This window comes from Stenella coeruleoalba (genome assembly GCF_951394435.1).
Source record: "Stenella coeruleoalba genome assembly, chromosome: 19".
NCBI lineage: Eukaryota > Metazoa > Chordata > Mammalia > Artiodactyla > Delphinidae > Stenella > Stenella coeruleoalba.
The window spans coordinates 34,324,083-34,340,147 of NC_137165.1; the positions used below are offsets into that span (position 1 = coordinate 34,324,083).

General features: G+C 37.2%; 1 protein-coding gene across 8 annotated transcripts in view; it reads left to right on the plus strand.

Moving 5' to 3' along the window:
* GGNBP2 (gametogenetin binding protein 2) overlaps positions 1 to 16,065 on the plus strand; it is a 31,879-nt gene that overhangs the window by 4,089 nt on the left and 11,725 nt on the right. For 6 of the 8 annotated variants that reach the window (XM_079905420.1, XM_079905417.1, XM_079905416.1 and 3 more), the window contains 5 exons: positions 4,529 to 4,609; positions 6,160 to 6,413; positions 8,476 to 8,574; positions 13,091 to 13,216; positions 13,306 to 13,419. In XM_079905420.1, the coding sequence (XP_079761546.1) occupies positions 4,529 to 4,609; positions 6,160 to 6,413; positions 8,476 to 8,574; positions 13,091 to 13,216; positions 13,306 to 13,419 (674 nt within the window). The remainder of the gene's footprint in view (positions 1 to 4,528; positions 4,610 to 6,159; positions 6,414 to 8,475; positions 8,575 to 13,090; positions 13,217 to 13,305; positions 13,420 to 16,065) is intronic. The other 2 variants (XM_079905421.1, XM_079905422.1) reach the window with 1 other exon arrangement.

The window sequence follows — 16,065 nt, forward strand, 5'->3', positions numbered from 1 at the left end:
TAGCAGATGGACAGAATACAGATTTTATTTTAAAGACATCTTTGAAGAATTAAGATTTTTAAAGTATTTTTAAAGGAATTAATAGTCAAAATATATACTCCTTATAAAATAATCTTGAAAAATAATTGCAAAACAAATTATCCTTAACCCTACTTCCAAGAGATAGCTAAGAATATAGCAGCATTTGGTGTAGTTCCCATCATAGACACAGATGCAGAGTTGAGATCTATCGTTTTCTGTAACACTTTATATCTTGCTTTTTTCTCACTAAATGTAATATTGAGAACATTTTCTCTTGTCATTCTTAAACAGCTTTAGTGGCCATGTTGTGTGACATTCCATAATGTAATCCTTCTCCCTTTGTTGGACATAGAGGTGGTTCTAGTTTTTACTATGAATAATACTCTAAGAATATAAATAATGCATAAATCTTTGCATTAACAATTTTTTTTTCAGGGTTTGGGAGGAAAATTACATGTCAAAGGATAAAAACCTTTTATAAAATTATTGATGCTTACTGTCAGATTGCTACAATATTTCTGGAACACAGTTTACCCTTCTAATTCAAACCAATCTAAAAGGGACTAGAAACTCTGATAAAGGTTTTTTGATTGAGACTTAAAAAAGATTTTAAAATGTAGCATATCCTTTTGGGGATTAGGTATTTAGCATCAGTTAGAAGTTTAGTATTTATTGTTTGCTTTCAACTCTTGATTAAATATTTAACTAATTTACCAAAGGTGATAGATGTTGCAGGTGGCTGTGAGGATAAGGAAGTAAAAAACTAAAACTAAAGGGACAATGATTTTTAATAAATACAAGCTTAGTATTGTTGGGTTAGAGCTTGTGAGAATGTGCTAAGAACAGATTATTTGTGGTCAGGAGAAACCAGGACAGATACTTAAGAGTGAAAGTGGGTAATGGATTCAATACACTTTATAAAGCAGTAATTGCAGGACAATGACTTGTTCTATCTTTGGCTTGCTAGGGATAGGCAACCTCATCATGAAGCCAAACACTAAAGATTCCTCTGTGAGACCACACCTGAAATACTTTACATGACCATCTTCCTTTAGGTAACCTAGAATCTGAAGATTAAGTCAAGGAAGTGGTTTTAAAGAATGGGGAAAAATAGTGCTGCTATCCTCTATCTTCCTCTTTTTCTTTTTTCCCTTTTTTCCCTTTTATTGTGGTGTCATCATTGAAGAGCATATAGTGATTGGCCAGTAAACAGCAAGCTAAAAAGCCATTGTCCTAAGTGAATGGCAAGGACAGTAGTTACTTAGTGTGAGTGCAAAGTTTCTAACCCAGTGGTATTGAGTATGTACAAGAGAAAATTTAGTATTATCCAAGCCAGTGAAACCCAGGAAAGATGCAGTAATAGACCTGATCTTGACATTTATCTGTACTAGTTAGGTGAAAATGAAATGATTGGAAATGAGGGGTTTTTGGTTTTTTTAAAATTTTAACCCTGTTTATAGACTTTTTAAAAAGGATTCCTAAAGTAGGTATTATCCATTAAATTTTATATACGTATATATGTATGTATATATATATATATATATATATATTTTTTTTTTTGCGGTACACGGGCCTCTCACTGTTGTGGCCTCTCCCGTTGCGGAGCACAGGCTCCAGACGCCCAGGCCCAGCAGCCATGGCTCACAGGCCCAGCTGCTCCGCGGCATGTGGGATCTTCCCGGACCGGGGCACGAACCCGTGTCCCCTGCATCGGCAGGCGGACTCGCAACCACTGCACCACCAGGGAAGCCCCATACATATATATTTTAAAGGTCAGCTGGTAGGTCTCAGTATGTTAGGTGTATTTTTTGACCTCTGCTTTAATTTTTTTTTTCCTATAAATTTATTTATTTATTCATTTTTGGCTGTGTTGGGTCTTCGTTGCTGTGCGCAGGCTTTCTCTAGTTGCGGTGAGTGGGGGCTACTCTTCGTTGCGGTGCGCGGGCTTCTCATTGCGGTGGCTTCCCTTTGTTGCGGAGCACGGGCTCTAGACGTGCAGGCTTCAGTAGTTGTGGCACGTGGGCTCAGTAGTTGTGGCTCGTGGGCTCTAGAGCTCAGGCTCAGTAGTTGTGGCACACTGGCTTAGATGCTCCGCGGCGTGTGGCATCTTCCTGAACCAGGGCTCGAACCCGTGTCCCTTGCATTGGCAGGCAGATTCTTAACCACTGCGCCAACAGGGAAGCCCCTGCTTTAATTATTAAAACAATAAAATATGGTTGATCAGAATAAAAATAATTCACTTACACGGAGTCAATTTAGGATTTCACCTATGAACTGGACTGGAGAGACCTTGATTTGGTAAATTGAGTAGCTTTGATCTTAAAGTAGTATAGGTAATTGTCTCAGTTTTTTTTTATGGTGGCAATTAATATGTGGTGAAATGGTGTATATTTGTATAAAGCAAGTGGAAATGCAAATCAAGGTATTAGTTGCTTAAATGGTAGATGTGGAGTGACCTGCAGTGTTCTGTTGAGCTATGTGGCTTTAAAAGTTTATCCTATACCTTTTTTATGACTTGACAGTTAATTTCTTTGTGTTTTAAACCATGTGGTGATTCCAGAAAACATAATGTGAGTTAATTGCAGTATTCTTTTTTCAGTCTTCATGGGTCAGGATTTCTAATACCAGGATTATTAAGATGACTAGATGACCAGTTTTACTTTGTACTGTTGGCAAAGTTAATATATGACAGTGTTTAGAGCAATGGCTAGTATGCATAAAGCTACATTAAATGTCTTTATTATTATCACCACCACTCTTTGGAGATAAGACAACTCTGAGAGGGAAAACTGGAGAGAAGTTGATTAACCTGAAAACTGGATAATTGATCCTAAAATTGTGAGATAAGGACATGTAGTCTGTATGTATGGAAGAAGAAACTTCCAGAATAGTAAAAGCTATTGAAATGGAAGCATGTCTCTGAATATGGTATAATGAATATAGAATTGGAAACAAGGAACAGTAGCTCTTTCCCCGGTAATAAGTGGTATATGTGTATTATAATACATTTGGGAAAGATAGGAACATGTAAAGAAAAAAGTCATGTATCTTTTCACTGCCTAGAGATAGCCACATCTAATATATTATGTATTTTCTTTTTCTGTAAGAAAATATACACATAAAAATTTGAATCATATTGTACATGCAGTTTTTGAGCCTGTGAAATACACTGAAGTCCTCTGGATTGTTGAATCGGTGTTGGCGTCATTGTCCATCCTTAGTATCCACTTGTCTTTCTAGTTCACATATCCAGTAGTCCCTTCTTAATAAAGAAAATGTCTTATATCTGTTGCTTATATTTGCCTTACTTGTTTAGTCCTCAGTTTACTGCTAGAACAAGCATGTTTTTAGGCTCTCATTTCTAATGTGGAGGGGAAAGAATGGTCACTTGATTAAAGAAGCAGGTCTTTGTGGTGCTGGTTGGTGAAGGGAGGAATCTTTTTAAGATCACATTCAGGTGGGTGGGGTTTTTTAGTTCTTTGGTTTTGCCTCAAATGGTCTCTTTATCCTGACTTCACTCTTTGGGTGTGTAGGAGTTTGTGCCCCTTGTCATCTGGAAATAGAAGTTTGTTCTAGCACAGTATGTTTGATATGTTTAACAGTGTTTTAGTTAAGATACAAATGTGTTACTTTATTTCATTGTTTTGAAGGCATACTTTTTTTTCACATTTAACATCTCTGAAATTGGTATGCTTCTTTCGTTTGGTGACATTTTCCAGTTATAATGGCTCTTTTCTAGTGGTACATAACTAAGGTACTTTGGTGATGTCACAAATCAGTGAAATGTGCTGATTACTAATTCCCATTATCTGACATCCTGCGACATCCTTAAGCTTTATGTATCCCTCTTCCTCTGGTAGTGAATTTTGATAATCGAATAAATATCACAGTATATTTTTTTCGGTTCATGATTAGAGCAAACATTTACTATGTGCTGGGTATTATTCTGAGTGTGTGTGTGTGTGTGTGTGTGTGTGTGTGTGTGTGTGTGTAGTGAAGTCATTATATAGTCATTTACATGGTAAGATTTATTATATTCTGTAGTTGAGGAATAACTGAAAATATCAGGATATTTAATGTAAGATATCAGGTTATTTCACTTATTAAATGCTATTATTAGCCACTGCAACAAACATTTTAAAATATAATTTAATCCTCACAACCCGTTTGATGAGAGATACGAAAAATTATTATTTAATCTCATTTTACAAATGAGGAAGCTGAAAATCAGGTTAAATAACTTGCCCAGAATTATGACATAAATTGTAAGTGATAGAGCTGGGATTTGAATTCAAGTCTGCCTGACTTCAGTGCCCTTGATTTTAATGACTATACCATTTCTAGCTTTAGAAACTGTAACTTGGATTTTTTTTAACTTTTTGATGGAAGTGGGAGGGAGCAAATTGGGCTTTAGGGGTCTATTTCTATCCTAGGAGACTATAAAATAGTCTGTATCATGTGCTCAAAGAGGATAAAATAATTGATTTTTATTTTTTTGCATATTAAGATGGTGATGGAATTTCCTGACAATGTGTTAAATCTCGATGGGCATCAAAATAATGGTGCACAACTAAAGCAGTTCATTCAGGTAATAGTTTTAAAAATTAATGTTTTAAATGGTGTGTGTGTGCGCGTGTGCGCATGTGTGTGTATGTATGTATGTGTGTTTTAAAGAGTCATTTAAAATTTTACCTGTAAGTATTAATTTTGTTTTACCTAGGACTCTTTAGGTCTTAAGATTGCAGTGAGGTTGCTTTCTTTTACTATTGTTCCAGGTATATTTACATACCTGTGATGTGAAAGATTTGGTGGTGGTGTGTTATCATGTTACATGTCTGTAAGGCTTTAATTTCACCAGTTTAAATTTAGTTTAAATTTAATTTCCCTGTTTTTAGAAGGTAGAGCAGACAGCTTTTCATTGAGAACTTCGTTTTTTTCTGTAGTAATTGTTTTGTTCAGTAAAAAAAATTAATCTTGTATAGTGAATTTTCTGATTTTTATTTGTTTTTTAATTTAATTTTTTATTGAAGTATAGTTGATTTACAATGTTGTGCTAATTTCTGCTGTACAGCACAGTGACTCAGTTATACACATATATATGTTCTTTATATTCTTTTGCATTATGGTTTATCCCAGGAGATTGGATATAGTTCCCTGTGCTATACAGTAGGACCTTGTTTATCCATTCTAAATGTAATAGTTTGCATCTACTAACCCAAAACTCCCAGTCTTATTTCATTATTAAACAGTGTGATACTTTGTAAATACACTATATATGATCAAGGTAAAGGAAGATAAATGGTTACTTTATTTCAAAATTCTATTTCAACTTTTGGAGAAAACTTTGAATTAAAGGTTAATAGTAAATGTGAGAATATCCTTTTTGGGAGTTATCTTACTTTCTCATCTGTTTTTTTTTTTTGTAAACTGGAGGTATTACTTGTAGTATAACTATAACTCCATCTAAGTAGAAGTTATTTATGAGTTTTGCCCATTTCTCTACAGCTATGGTTCTCAGTCATTTCTCTTCCTTGTCATAACCAACAGATAACATTCATATGCACCAGCATTTTAGTTACTCACTGCAGGCTCCTACATAGGTAAGATAGGCCTTGTTCTCTCCCACTAATCCATGACATACCTGCCCATACCTCCAGGTTGAGAATTGCTGCTCTACATGATCACTATCCTGACTTGACTTGTGTAGCTAAATGTAGTGTGTTGCTAAAGGTTGAGAAAAAGACATGGTAAAGCTGCTTTGTGTCTTTATTCTTTTCTTTCTTTCCTTTCTGAAATTTTTTATTTTAAGTGAGAGTACTAAGCTTAATGCACATTTGACAGGCACTAAATTTCCACATGCAGGGCTTCTTTTTCCTATGCTGGGTCACATACTGCATAGCCCTGTCATCCTAAGTGGAGTTTTTTATACCCTAGATTCTAGAACGGGGATTTGTGGAGCAAACTCAGTACAGCATGGACAAGGCCGACTGCCTTGCCTTACTGACTCAGTTGCAGATAGAGATGGCAAGCCCTGCCCAGGCTGTACTCACTGCACAAGGATAGGAACCAGAAAGAGTGGTGAAAGAGTCATTTCATGTCTTTCTTACAAACTCTATTTTTCTTTCCCTCTTCTCTCAGCGACATAGTATGCTTAAGCAGCAAGATCTAAGTATTGCCATGGTGGTGACATCGCGTGAAGTCTTGAGCGCACTTTCTCAGCTTGTCCCATGTGTTGGTTGTCGTCGAAGTGTGGAGCGCCTCTTTTCCCAGCTTGTAGAGTCTGGAAATCCTGCCCTTGAACCCCTGACTGTGGGGCCCAAGGGAGTCCTATCTGTAACTCGAAGCTGCATGACTGATGCAAAGAAACTTTATACATTATTTTATGTACATGGGTGAGTATAATCAATTAAGAAACAATGAGTTTGTTAAATTTTTAAACTTGGTGACAGTGGCAGCTTTTTTTCTAAATTTGGTTGGGGCAAAGCTTGAGTCCAGATTCAACACTTTTATTGAGTAACTCCTATGTGCCAGTGGCTGTAAAGTTTCTTTTCTCATGTGGGGAGAGGCAGGCAGTAAACAAATACATAATTTGTCAAGGATGTTAAGTTACAAAGACAAACCAGTAAGGGAGATAGACAATGAGTGGGTAGAATTCATATGGAGAGTGGTCAGGGAAGGCCTCTCTGATAAAATGACATTGAATATAGATTTGAATGAAGTGAGTGAAGCATGTAGATATCTGGGGGAAGGCAAAGAAGGAGCAGCAAATGTAAAGGTTCAGAGGTGGGAGTTTTCCTGGAATGTTTGAAGAACAGCAAGGGAGCCATTGTGGCTGGAGCCAGATGAATGAAGGGAATGGTAATAAAAGATGAGGTCACAGGAGTACTAAAAGGCCTAATTATGGAGTGCCATCTTGAGGTCTTTTGTATTTTTAACTCTGAGATGGGAAGATTTGGGAAGGTTTTGAGCAGAGGAATACATGGTCTCCCTTGAAGTTTTGCTTACTGTCACCTCTGTGTTGAGAATAAGTAGAAGGGTCATGGAAGGGTGGAGAAACAGGCTTGTTTAATATAGTCCATGCAAGAAATAATAGTGACCAGTATAGTGGCCACGGAGATAATGAGGAATGGTTGGATCCTGGATATATTTTGAGGAATGAGCCAACAGGATTTCTGGGTAGATTGGATATGGAGGAGGGCATCAAGGATGATTCCCAGATTTGGGGTCTAAAGAGCAGGACAGATGGTTTCCATTTCCTGAAGTGGGTAGGCCTGGAGGAGAGAGGAGCACTTTTGCAGAACTCACTTTTGGATGTGTTAATTTGAGATAGCAGTTGGACGTCCAGGTAGAGTTCAGAGAGTTCTGGCCTAGAGATATAAATTTGTGTCATCAACATATATATAGTATTTATATGTATATTTAAACCCATGAGATGAGATGTGATCACCAAAGGGTAAGTGTAAATAGGAAAAGAGAAGAGGTCTGAAGACCAAACCTACTTTGAGGTGGTGGTAGAGACTTCGGATTTTTACTCTCCCTCAGAAAAGAAGCCTTGGAGGGTTTTTGAATCGAGAAATAACATAATGTGATTTTTGTTTTGAAAAGATGACTCCAGCTGCTAAGTGAAACATAGTGTGTAAAGGCAAACTGTAGAAGCAAAGAGACCATTTGGGAGGCCAGTTGTTGCAGTTGATTAAGCTAGAGAGGCGAGTTGGACAAGGGTGGTAACGGTGGAGGTGATGAGACATGATTTGATTCTGAATATATTTAAAAGTTAGAGTTGACAAGCTTTGCTGATTGGATGCAGGGTTTGGATAGTTAGCCTTATGTATTTCTATATTTGCATAAAATTTCTGTTGAAGGCTCCTCATCAGGGATAGTGTATATACCGTATCTTTTATTGTTTATAGTGTATCTTTTAGTGTATATAGTGTATCTTTTATTGTTTCCTTTTTTTTTTTTTTTTGGCCGTACTACGTGGCTTGTGGGATTTTATAATAGTTCCCCGACCAGGGATTGAACCCGGGCTGTTAGCAGTGAGAGCACGGAGTCCTAACCACTGGACCGCCAGGGAATTCCCAAGGATAGTGTATGTTTAGATATCTAATGTTTGGACAAGGGAGTATGGCTGAGAGTCAGGTAGCAATCAGTCATAAAATATTTGAGTGCCAGGCACACTGCTAGATACAATGCAGATGCAGGGATGAATGAGACACGTGTAGTCTAGGGGCAAGAGTATGTTGAATAGGGCAGGTCTTCAATGTTTCGATAGGCTGTGAATGGAAAGGGAATATAAATGTACTGACTCTTGGGTTAGAGTTTGATGAGAAATTTTCAAAGTAAGTGATATGTCTAATACTTTACATATACTTCTCACTAAAAGGCATAGAGATTTTGAAAATTCTAAAGAAAAGTTAATATTAATCAAACCTTTAATGTTTTATTTTTAATTAGGTCCAAACTAAATGACATGATAGATGCTATTCCAAAAAGTAAAAAGAACAAGAGATGTCAGTTGCACTCCTTAGATACGCACAAACCAAAACCTTTGGGGTAAGTAGAAATGATTATCAGGATGCTTTGTCGGTGTTAAGATTATAAATGTTGATCACATTTGGTGAAAAGAAAAGAAGCCCTGCTAGTTTTATTTCATTAATTGTTTACACTGTAACATAAAAACCACTTAATTGGTCAAAATAAATGTCTCCTGGTTCTGTAGGCCTTTTTGCATTGGGACTACATAGGTTTGATTTTTTTTTTTTAAGTTTTTTTTTTCCTTGTATTAAATATGTTTCAGAGAAAGGAGGTTGAGATCTTTGTGGAAATTTATGTAGCCAATATTAAATTTTTCAAAGTCGTGGTATCGTTTTTTTAATCTATGTAATAGTCATAATGTATAAATTATTTTTCTTGTCTTCCTTGTCTCTAGGTCTCCCTAATAATTTATCAAGGATTTAAAAAAAAATCTTGAATCAGTTATAGCAATGTGAATTTATGTAACTAACTTGCAGTTTTCTTCTTGGTTAGGAGCTACAGTGTCCAAGGCTGCTTCTGCCCCCAGAAGCAGCACAGTGTCACAGTTGCCCCTTCAAAATTGCTTGGGGTTGGGGGTGGTAAGGAGAAGCAGTGGAATTTGAAGGGAGTTTCTAAGAAGTAACTTTTGTTTGGGGAGAGAATGAGATGATGTAAAACTATACTTCTGAATTAATTTTAAAAATTAGTTTATTTTGGATATCTCATTAGTAGTGTTGACACCATTGTTAAATTGACATTTTCCGCTCTGGTAAAAAGACCTAGGTGACCAGGTGGTGGTGTGTTAATAGTTAATAATCCTTTTTTTTTTCTATACTCAGGAACAAAAAAGTTTTTAAACTTTTATTATGAAAACTGTCAAACACATAGAAAAGTAGAGAGACTATACAAGGACCCTCTTACCCCCAAATACCTTCACCTAGACTCAGTAGTTATCAAGATTTGCCACATTTATTTCATTTGTTCACCTTTTCCTTTGCTGAAGTTTTTTTTTTTTTTTTTCCTCGGTACGCGGGCCTCTCACTGCCGTGGCCTCTCCCGTTGCGGAGCACAGGCTCCGGACACACAGGCTCAGTGGCCGTGGCTCACGGGCCCAGCCGCTCCGCGGCATGTGGGATCTTCCCAGACCAGGGCACGAACCCGTGTCCCCTGCATGAGCAGGCGGACTCTCAACCACTGTGCCACCAGGCAAGCCCTGCTGAAGTATTTTAAAGCAAGTTCCAGGCATCATGTTATTTTACTACTACATATTTCCACATTCATCTCTGAATGCAGTGATATTTTCTTTCATGACAGTGCCATTGTAACACCTAACAAAACTTTTAACTATAATAATCTAATACCCAGTTCATATTCAGATTTCCCCAACTCTCTCTAAAAGTGTCTTCTTACACTGATTTGTTAGAATCAAGATCTAAACAAGAACCACACTTTATATGATTTCTAAGTGTGAGAGCTCTGAACCCAGTAAAGCTCTACACAACCTAAAGTGCTTATCTAAGGATAATTATTTCATATACCTGATTTACCAATGTCTTTAAAGAATTCCTGACTTTCTGAATGCAGAATCCATTCTAATTTTCTCATTAGACAGTAACCTTTTCTGAATAACCTGTTGACTAAAGCCACAGAGTAGTATGATATAATACAAAGGCTGCCTTCTGTGTTTTTGTTATGAATATTCTTCATTGAGGAGCTGAAAAGCAACAGCTACCCCAACATCTTAAACATCTGTGCTCATTGCCACCTTCCTTCAAAGACCAGTCCTTCCACTTTTGCTCCAGATTCCACCTCTTCTCTTTTTCTCTCTGACTTTGCTTCATCAGTTATCTACTTTTATTAAATTGACATACAGCTATGTTTTCCTATATTTCAGCTTAAAAACAAAAAACAGTCCTCCACAGACTTCACATCCTGCTTCAGCTCTAGCCCCACCACATGGGAAGACAAATGTTTTGCAAGGTTGTTTGCTGAGTTATGCAGTCAGTGTGAGTGGAGTTAGTTAAGCAACACCTCCTAAGGTAGCTTCAGTTATTCCCACAAGCCATGTAGATAGCAGGCCAGAGAGTTTAGTCTGCTTAGCCAAGACTTCTCCTCCACTTTGGATGGTCACTGCCATTCTATGCTACTATGACTTTTCTTTTTATATTTTCCCTGTGTTGTTCCCCCCTTTCTCTCTCTAGATTTTCTTCAGGGGAAAGTGTAATACAGTTAATTACCTTTTAGCCTAATCAGTAGTAACAATCTAGTTCAGTTTTCTTGAGAGTATTCTCACATTCATGCAAATAAACCCAAGTTATTGTCTGTCTGGGAGTAAGTGCGAGGTCTGAAAGAAAGGTCTAGGCCAGAGTTGTAGGCCTGTAGCTGATGAATGATATACAGTTGACTCTTTTTTTAAAAAAATTAATTTATTTATTTGGCTGCGTCGGGTCTTGGTTGCGGCGCGTGGGATCTTCGTTGGGGCATGTGGGATCTTCGTTGCAGCACGCAGGCTTCAGAGCGCCTGGGCTCAGTACAGTAGTTGTGGTGCGCGGGCTTAGTTGCCTTGCAGCATGTGGGAATCTTAGTTCTCCGACCAGGGATCGAACCCGCATCCCCTGCATTGGAAAGCAGATTCTTAACCACTGGACTACCAGGGAAGTCCCTACAGTTGACTGGAACAGTGCAGGGGTTAGGAGCACCGACCCTCCACGCAATGGAAAATTTGTGTAACTTCTAGTTGGCCCTTTGTATACATGGTTCCTTCGTATCCTCAGATTCCACGAACTGCAAATTGTGTAGTACTGTGGTATTTACTACTGAAAACAATCCGTGCATAAGTGGACCTGCGCAATTCAGCCTCATGTTGTTCAACTGTATAAGATCACCTAGAGGAAGAGTAGAGTAGTAGAAAAGAATGCTGAGGAATTCAGTTTAATGGTAGAAAGAATAAGCCTAAAGAAACTCGAGAAAGAATCGCCAGAGAGGTAGGAGGAAGCCAAGGGAAAAGAGTGTGGGGCGGCGGGGGGCGGGCGGTGGTTGGTAAGCTGTGTTGAAGGTTGCTGAGTTATCAGGGACCCAAAAGTGTCTGTTGGATATAGCAACACTGAGATAATTGGTGATCTTGATGAGCAGATCTGTGGCTGAATGGAAACAATCTAGATCAGCATGGGTAGAAAAGTGCATGCAGTGCAAGGTTGTAATGGGTTAAACTGTGAGTGGAAGGTGTGGGAGTAGAACAAGGAAGTGAAAAGACTTCCTTTTTTAGAGAGCTTGATCTTGAAAGGAAGGAGTGATATAAAGACATTTGGTCTGGAGAGATTATGGATAAAATCTTGATTTGAGCTGTAGAAATTTTTTTCAAGCTTTTTTTAGAATAATGCTTTCACATTCTGATGGTATAATAATCATTCCCCAGCTCTGATTTCATGAACCTTTTCCTCAATAATGAGAACTTGAGTTTGAGAGTTACTCAGTTTTAGATTATGGATCACTCAGGCATAGAAAATTGCAAATTTGGGAGATGAGAATAGAAGGATATAAGATGCAGGGCAGAGCAGGAATTGAGGTTTTTGTTTCAAAAATAAGGAACATTGATCCTTGGCCTGAGCCCTTGTGAGATGGGAGTAGGGAGCTGAATTGTACGTATGACCTTATAGGGTGGGCAGGGGGTTGAGAAATACTTATTTAGGTATATAGAGTAGGTTAAGTAAAGATTCAGAAGTTCTTCCATCTCAAGCATCCCAGGTAATGAATTTCTAGGACTGTAGTGAGACCCTGCAGAAGAACAGGCAGGAGCCAGTTGTTCAGAATCATGAAAAATCAAGAAGACTATCATTGAATGGAATATAGAAACATATTTCTCTTGGAATGCACATCTGCAGCCAAGCAAAATGCATGACCAGTGCCACATTGCAACCTGTGGGGGAGGGAGAGTCTGGGAAGTTTTTAGGAAGTTTTCAAAAAATTATTTGTATAGTACTTACTACTAATTTAGGCTGTGTAAAGTGTTCATCTTAGTATGCTATCTTTATTTTAGTAAAAATAAAAATTTATTTACTATAATTAGATTAATCTGTGACTTTCCCAGTTACTTGTAAATGTGAAGGTAGATAAGAATTTTGTTGCCATGGGCTAGCTATAAAATCACATTAAGTAGATCAACACTTTTTAGTATTTTCAATTTGTGGAAGATTGATCCATGTTTATAGGTGAAAATATTTTATTTTTTTTCAGCCCTTTTGAGTTTAAAACATTCCAAGTAGATTTGCTCATAAAATGCTTAGTATTTTAACCAGTTACTATCTTGATAAGTGTAAATGTTGTTAAATTATATCAGGTAAACTTAATAGTTGAGCAGAAGTTTTTGTATAAAGATATGAGCACCTGTCTAAGTAACATTTTAATATGGTTAAATATGTAATTATATACAAATTTGCAAACTTATCGTACTAATATCTTAATGTATTAAAGAGTTCATGATTTTAATTTAGACTATAGAAATTATTCCTTCAGATTATCTCAGTGTCACTAAGCTTTGTACTGTACTGTACTACAGTGAAGGGAGCAGTAGCAGTTTCAGTTCAGAGAAGTTAAGTACATATAAGAGAAGTAGTGAAGACCACAGGAAGGACAGCAAGTGTAGGATCATTTTCCATTATGGACCTTTCCAGGGAACAGCCAGGTAAAATCAAGCAATCCTTTACTCACCTTTTTTAAATGTTTTACCCTTGTATATTCCTTCTTCTCACTAAGATTTGATTCTTTCTGCAGAGGTTGTTGGATGGACGTATGGGAACTAATGTCCCAAGAATGCAGGGATGAAGTAGTTTTAATTGACTCTAGTTGTCTTTTGGAAACACTAGAAACGTATCTGCGAAAACACAGGTAAGTCCAAAGATCATCATGGTGTAGTTGGAAGGCGCCTTAGCTGTCAGTCTTCCAGACTGACCTGTCACTGACCTTCTTCACATAATAGTACTCCAGCCTTCCCGTTAATACCTGACGTGAGGCGGAGTTTAATGTTAGGGTAGGCAGTTCCTTTATAGGATGACTCTCAGTGTTGGCTGACTTGTGTTAGGCCAGCATTTCCATTTTTTGTAATTTCTACCTGTTGGTTCCAGGCCAGCCTTTCAAGAAACGCACAATAACTGTAAATCAAGTAAAGTGTACTTAATCACTGTGGAAATTCTAGTACTCCTTGTTTTTATGATAGAAGCATTTCATGATGTCATTTTTCAAAATTAAAGTTAAAATAGCAGCTTTTACTTAGTAGTATTTTGAATTAATTTTCTTTAATTGTGAAGACCTAAAAATAGAGTTGGAATTCATGTGCTTCCTGTACTATAAAAGTAACTTCAGATTTTTCTTTTTAGAATACTACTTTACAAAGGAATTTTCTAAGTGTCATTAACATTTGGAAATTCATAGGGAGGGAGAGTGCAGTAGGAAAGGAAACTGGTAAGGGAGCCATCTAGAGATGGCGTTCTTGGGGGGGAGTTGTACTGTTTTCATATAAATTTGTCACATGTTGGGTTTGTAGTTGTGTGTCCTTTGACTTTGGGAGAGATATACACAATTACTTTGGGGATACTTCTAGAAAACATGTAAATAATAAAAACTGGCATTATCAACACTGATGTTTGTATGGCAATGAGCTAATGACTTTACCTGCATACTAAGTTTATTAAGGGTTTTTTTTTTTTAGAATTACAAACTTTCTTGTTTTTTGCCTTAGTTGATTATACCTAAGAGAGTAGAGAATATGTCAATTATTTGGAGTTTGGGAGGGGGATTTTTAACGGTAAAACATAAATGTATAGGTCTGTTATAGATTCCTTTCTCTTTCAATATGAATTGATCCTTGTATTCAATATGAATTGGTCCCCAAAAGATAGCTTTTTCGGGTGATAAATTACTAGTTACTATAGCTAATGTTTTGGAATTTCCTATATTGGTTTTAGATATTTCCTGTGTTTAAGGGGCAGTAATTTATAAGAAAGGTGGAGTCCATTTTATAAATATGTTAAGGATGAGGGGAGAAGTACAATTAAGAGAGCAATTAAGGGAGATTGCATTGAATCTGGGTTCTACTGATTATAACTTTGTACAAATTCCTTTTCTGTGCCTCAGTGTTTTTCTTTTTTAAGACAAAAATAATGATAGAAATGGTCTTAATAGGAAATTTGTCGTGAGGATTGATGATACATAATAAGACTTACTTAGAACAGTATCTGGCACGCAGTAAGTGCATCAGTGAACCTTTGCATGCCAGATTTGCAAGTCCTTGTTAATCTTGTGTATCTAGTTGTTTTAGGTACAGGTTGAGTTTTTGAGGTACAGTCAGTTGAAAATGATTTCTAAACGTCTGAATAATGGACCTTCTTGGCACTTCTACTTTATTTAGGGGACTTTTCTGAGCACTTTATAATAAAGATTTTATAACACTATTTAGCCAGTTAAATTTTATGATAGTACATTATTGGAAATGAGGTGTTAGGAAACTGAAACCTCTGAATTAAGAAAATTTTTTTTTTTTTTTTTTGTGGTACGCGGGCCTCTCACTGTTGTGGCCTCTCCCGTTGCGGAGCACAGGCTCCGGACGCGCAGGCTCAGCGGCCATGGCTCTCGGGCCTAGACGCTCCGCGGCATGTGGGATCTTCCCAGACTGGGGCACGAACCCGTGTCCCCTGCATTGGCAGGCAGACTCTCAACCACTGCGCCACTGGGGAAGCCCAAGAAAATGTTTTTTAAATTTGTGTGCAAGGTTACTTTTGAAAACAGGAAAAATCACTTTCATTCTTGTGGCTTACATATAAATTTTTGAATTGCTGTTTACTTATGTTACTTATGATTACGTACAAACATATTAGACTGAGGATTTAAAGCAGTAAGATATGGGGAAAATATTTCAAGTTTCATTATTGGTACTGTATGACATTTAACCATTTATTTACTCAAAAATCTAAACTTACATTATAGCTTGAAAACGCGGAAGTATTTTTATTTCTGTGTCCGTGACCATTTCTCCCACCAAGGGGAAGATTTTTTTTAATTGTGATAAAAAAACATAACTTATACTTGCCCTCTTAACAGTTTTTAAGTGTTCAGTACAGTATTGTTAACTATTTGCTCATTGTTGTACAGTGGATCTCTAGAATTTTTTCATGTAGCATGACTGAAGCTATACCACATCCATTGAACAATAACTCCTCATTTACCCCTCCCCTCACCCACCGCAAGCCACCATTCTGTTTTTTTGTTACTTTCAGTTTAGTTACTTTATATAACTCATGTGAGTGGAATCGTGCAGTATTTGTCTTTTTGTGTCTGACTTATTTCACTTAGCATAATGTCCATAAGGTTCATCCTCGTTGTAACAGATGACAGAATTTTCTTCTTTTTGAGGATGAATAATGTTCCATTGTATGTATACACCACATTCACCTGTCAGTGGACATTTAGGTTGTTCCCACATCTTGGCTATTGTGAACAATGCTGCAGTGAACATGAGTGTGTGCAAAAAGCTCTTCG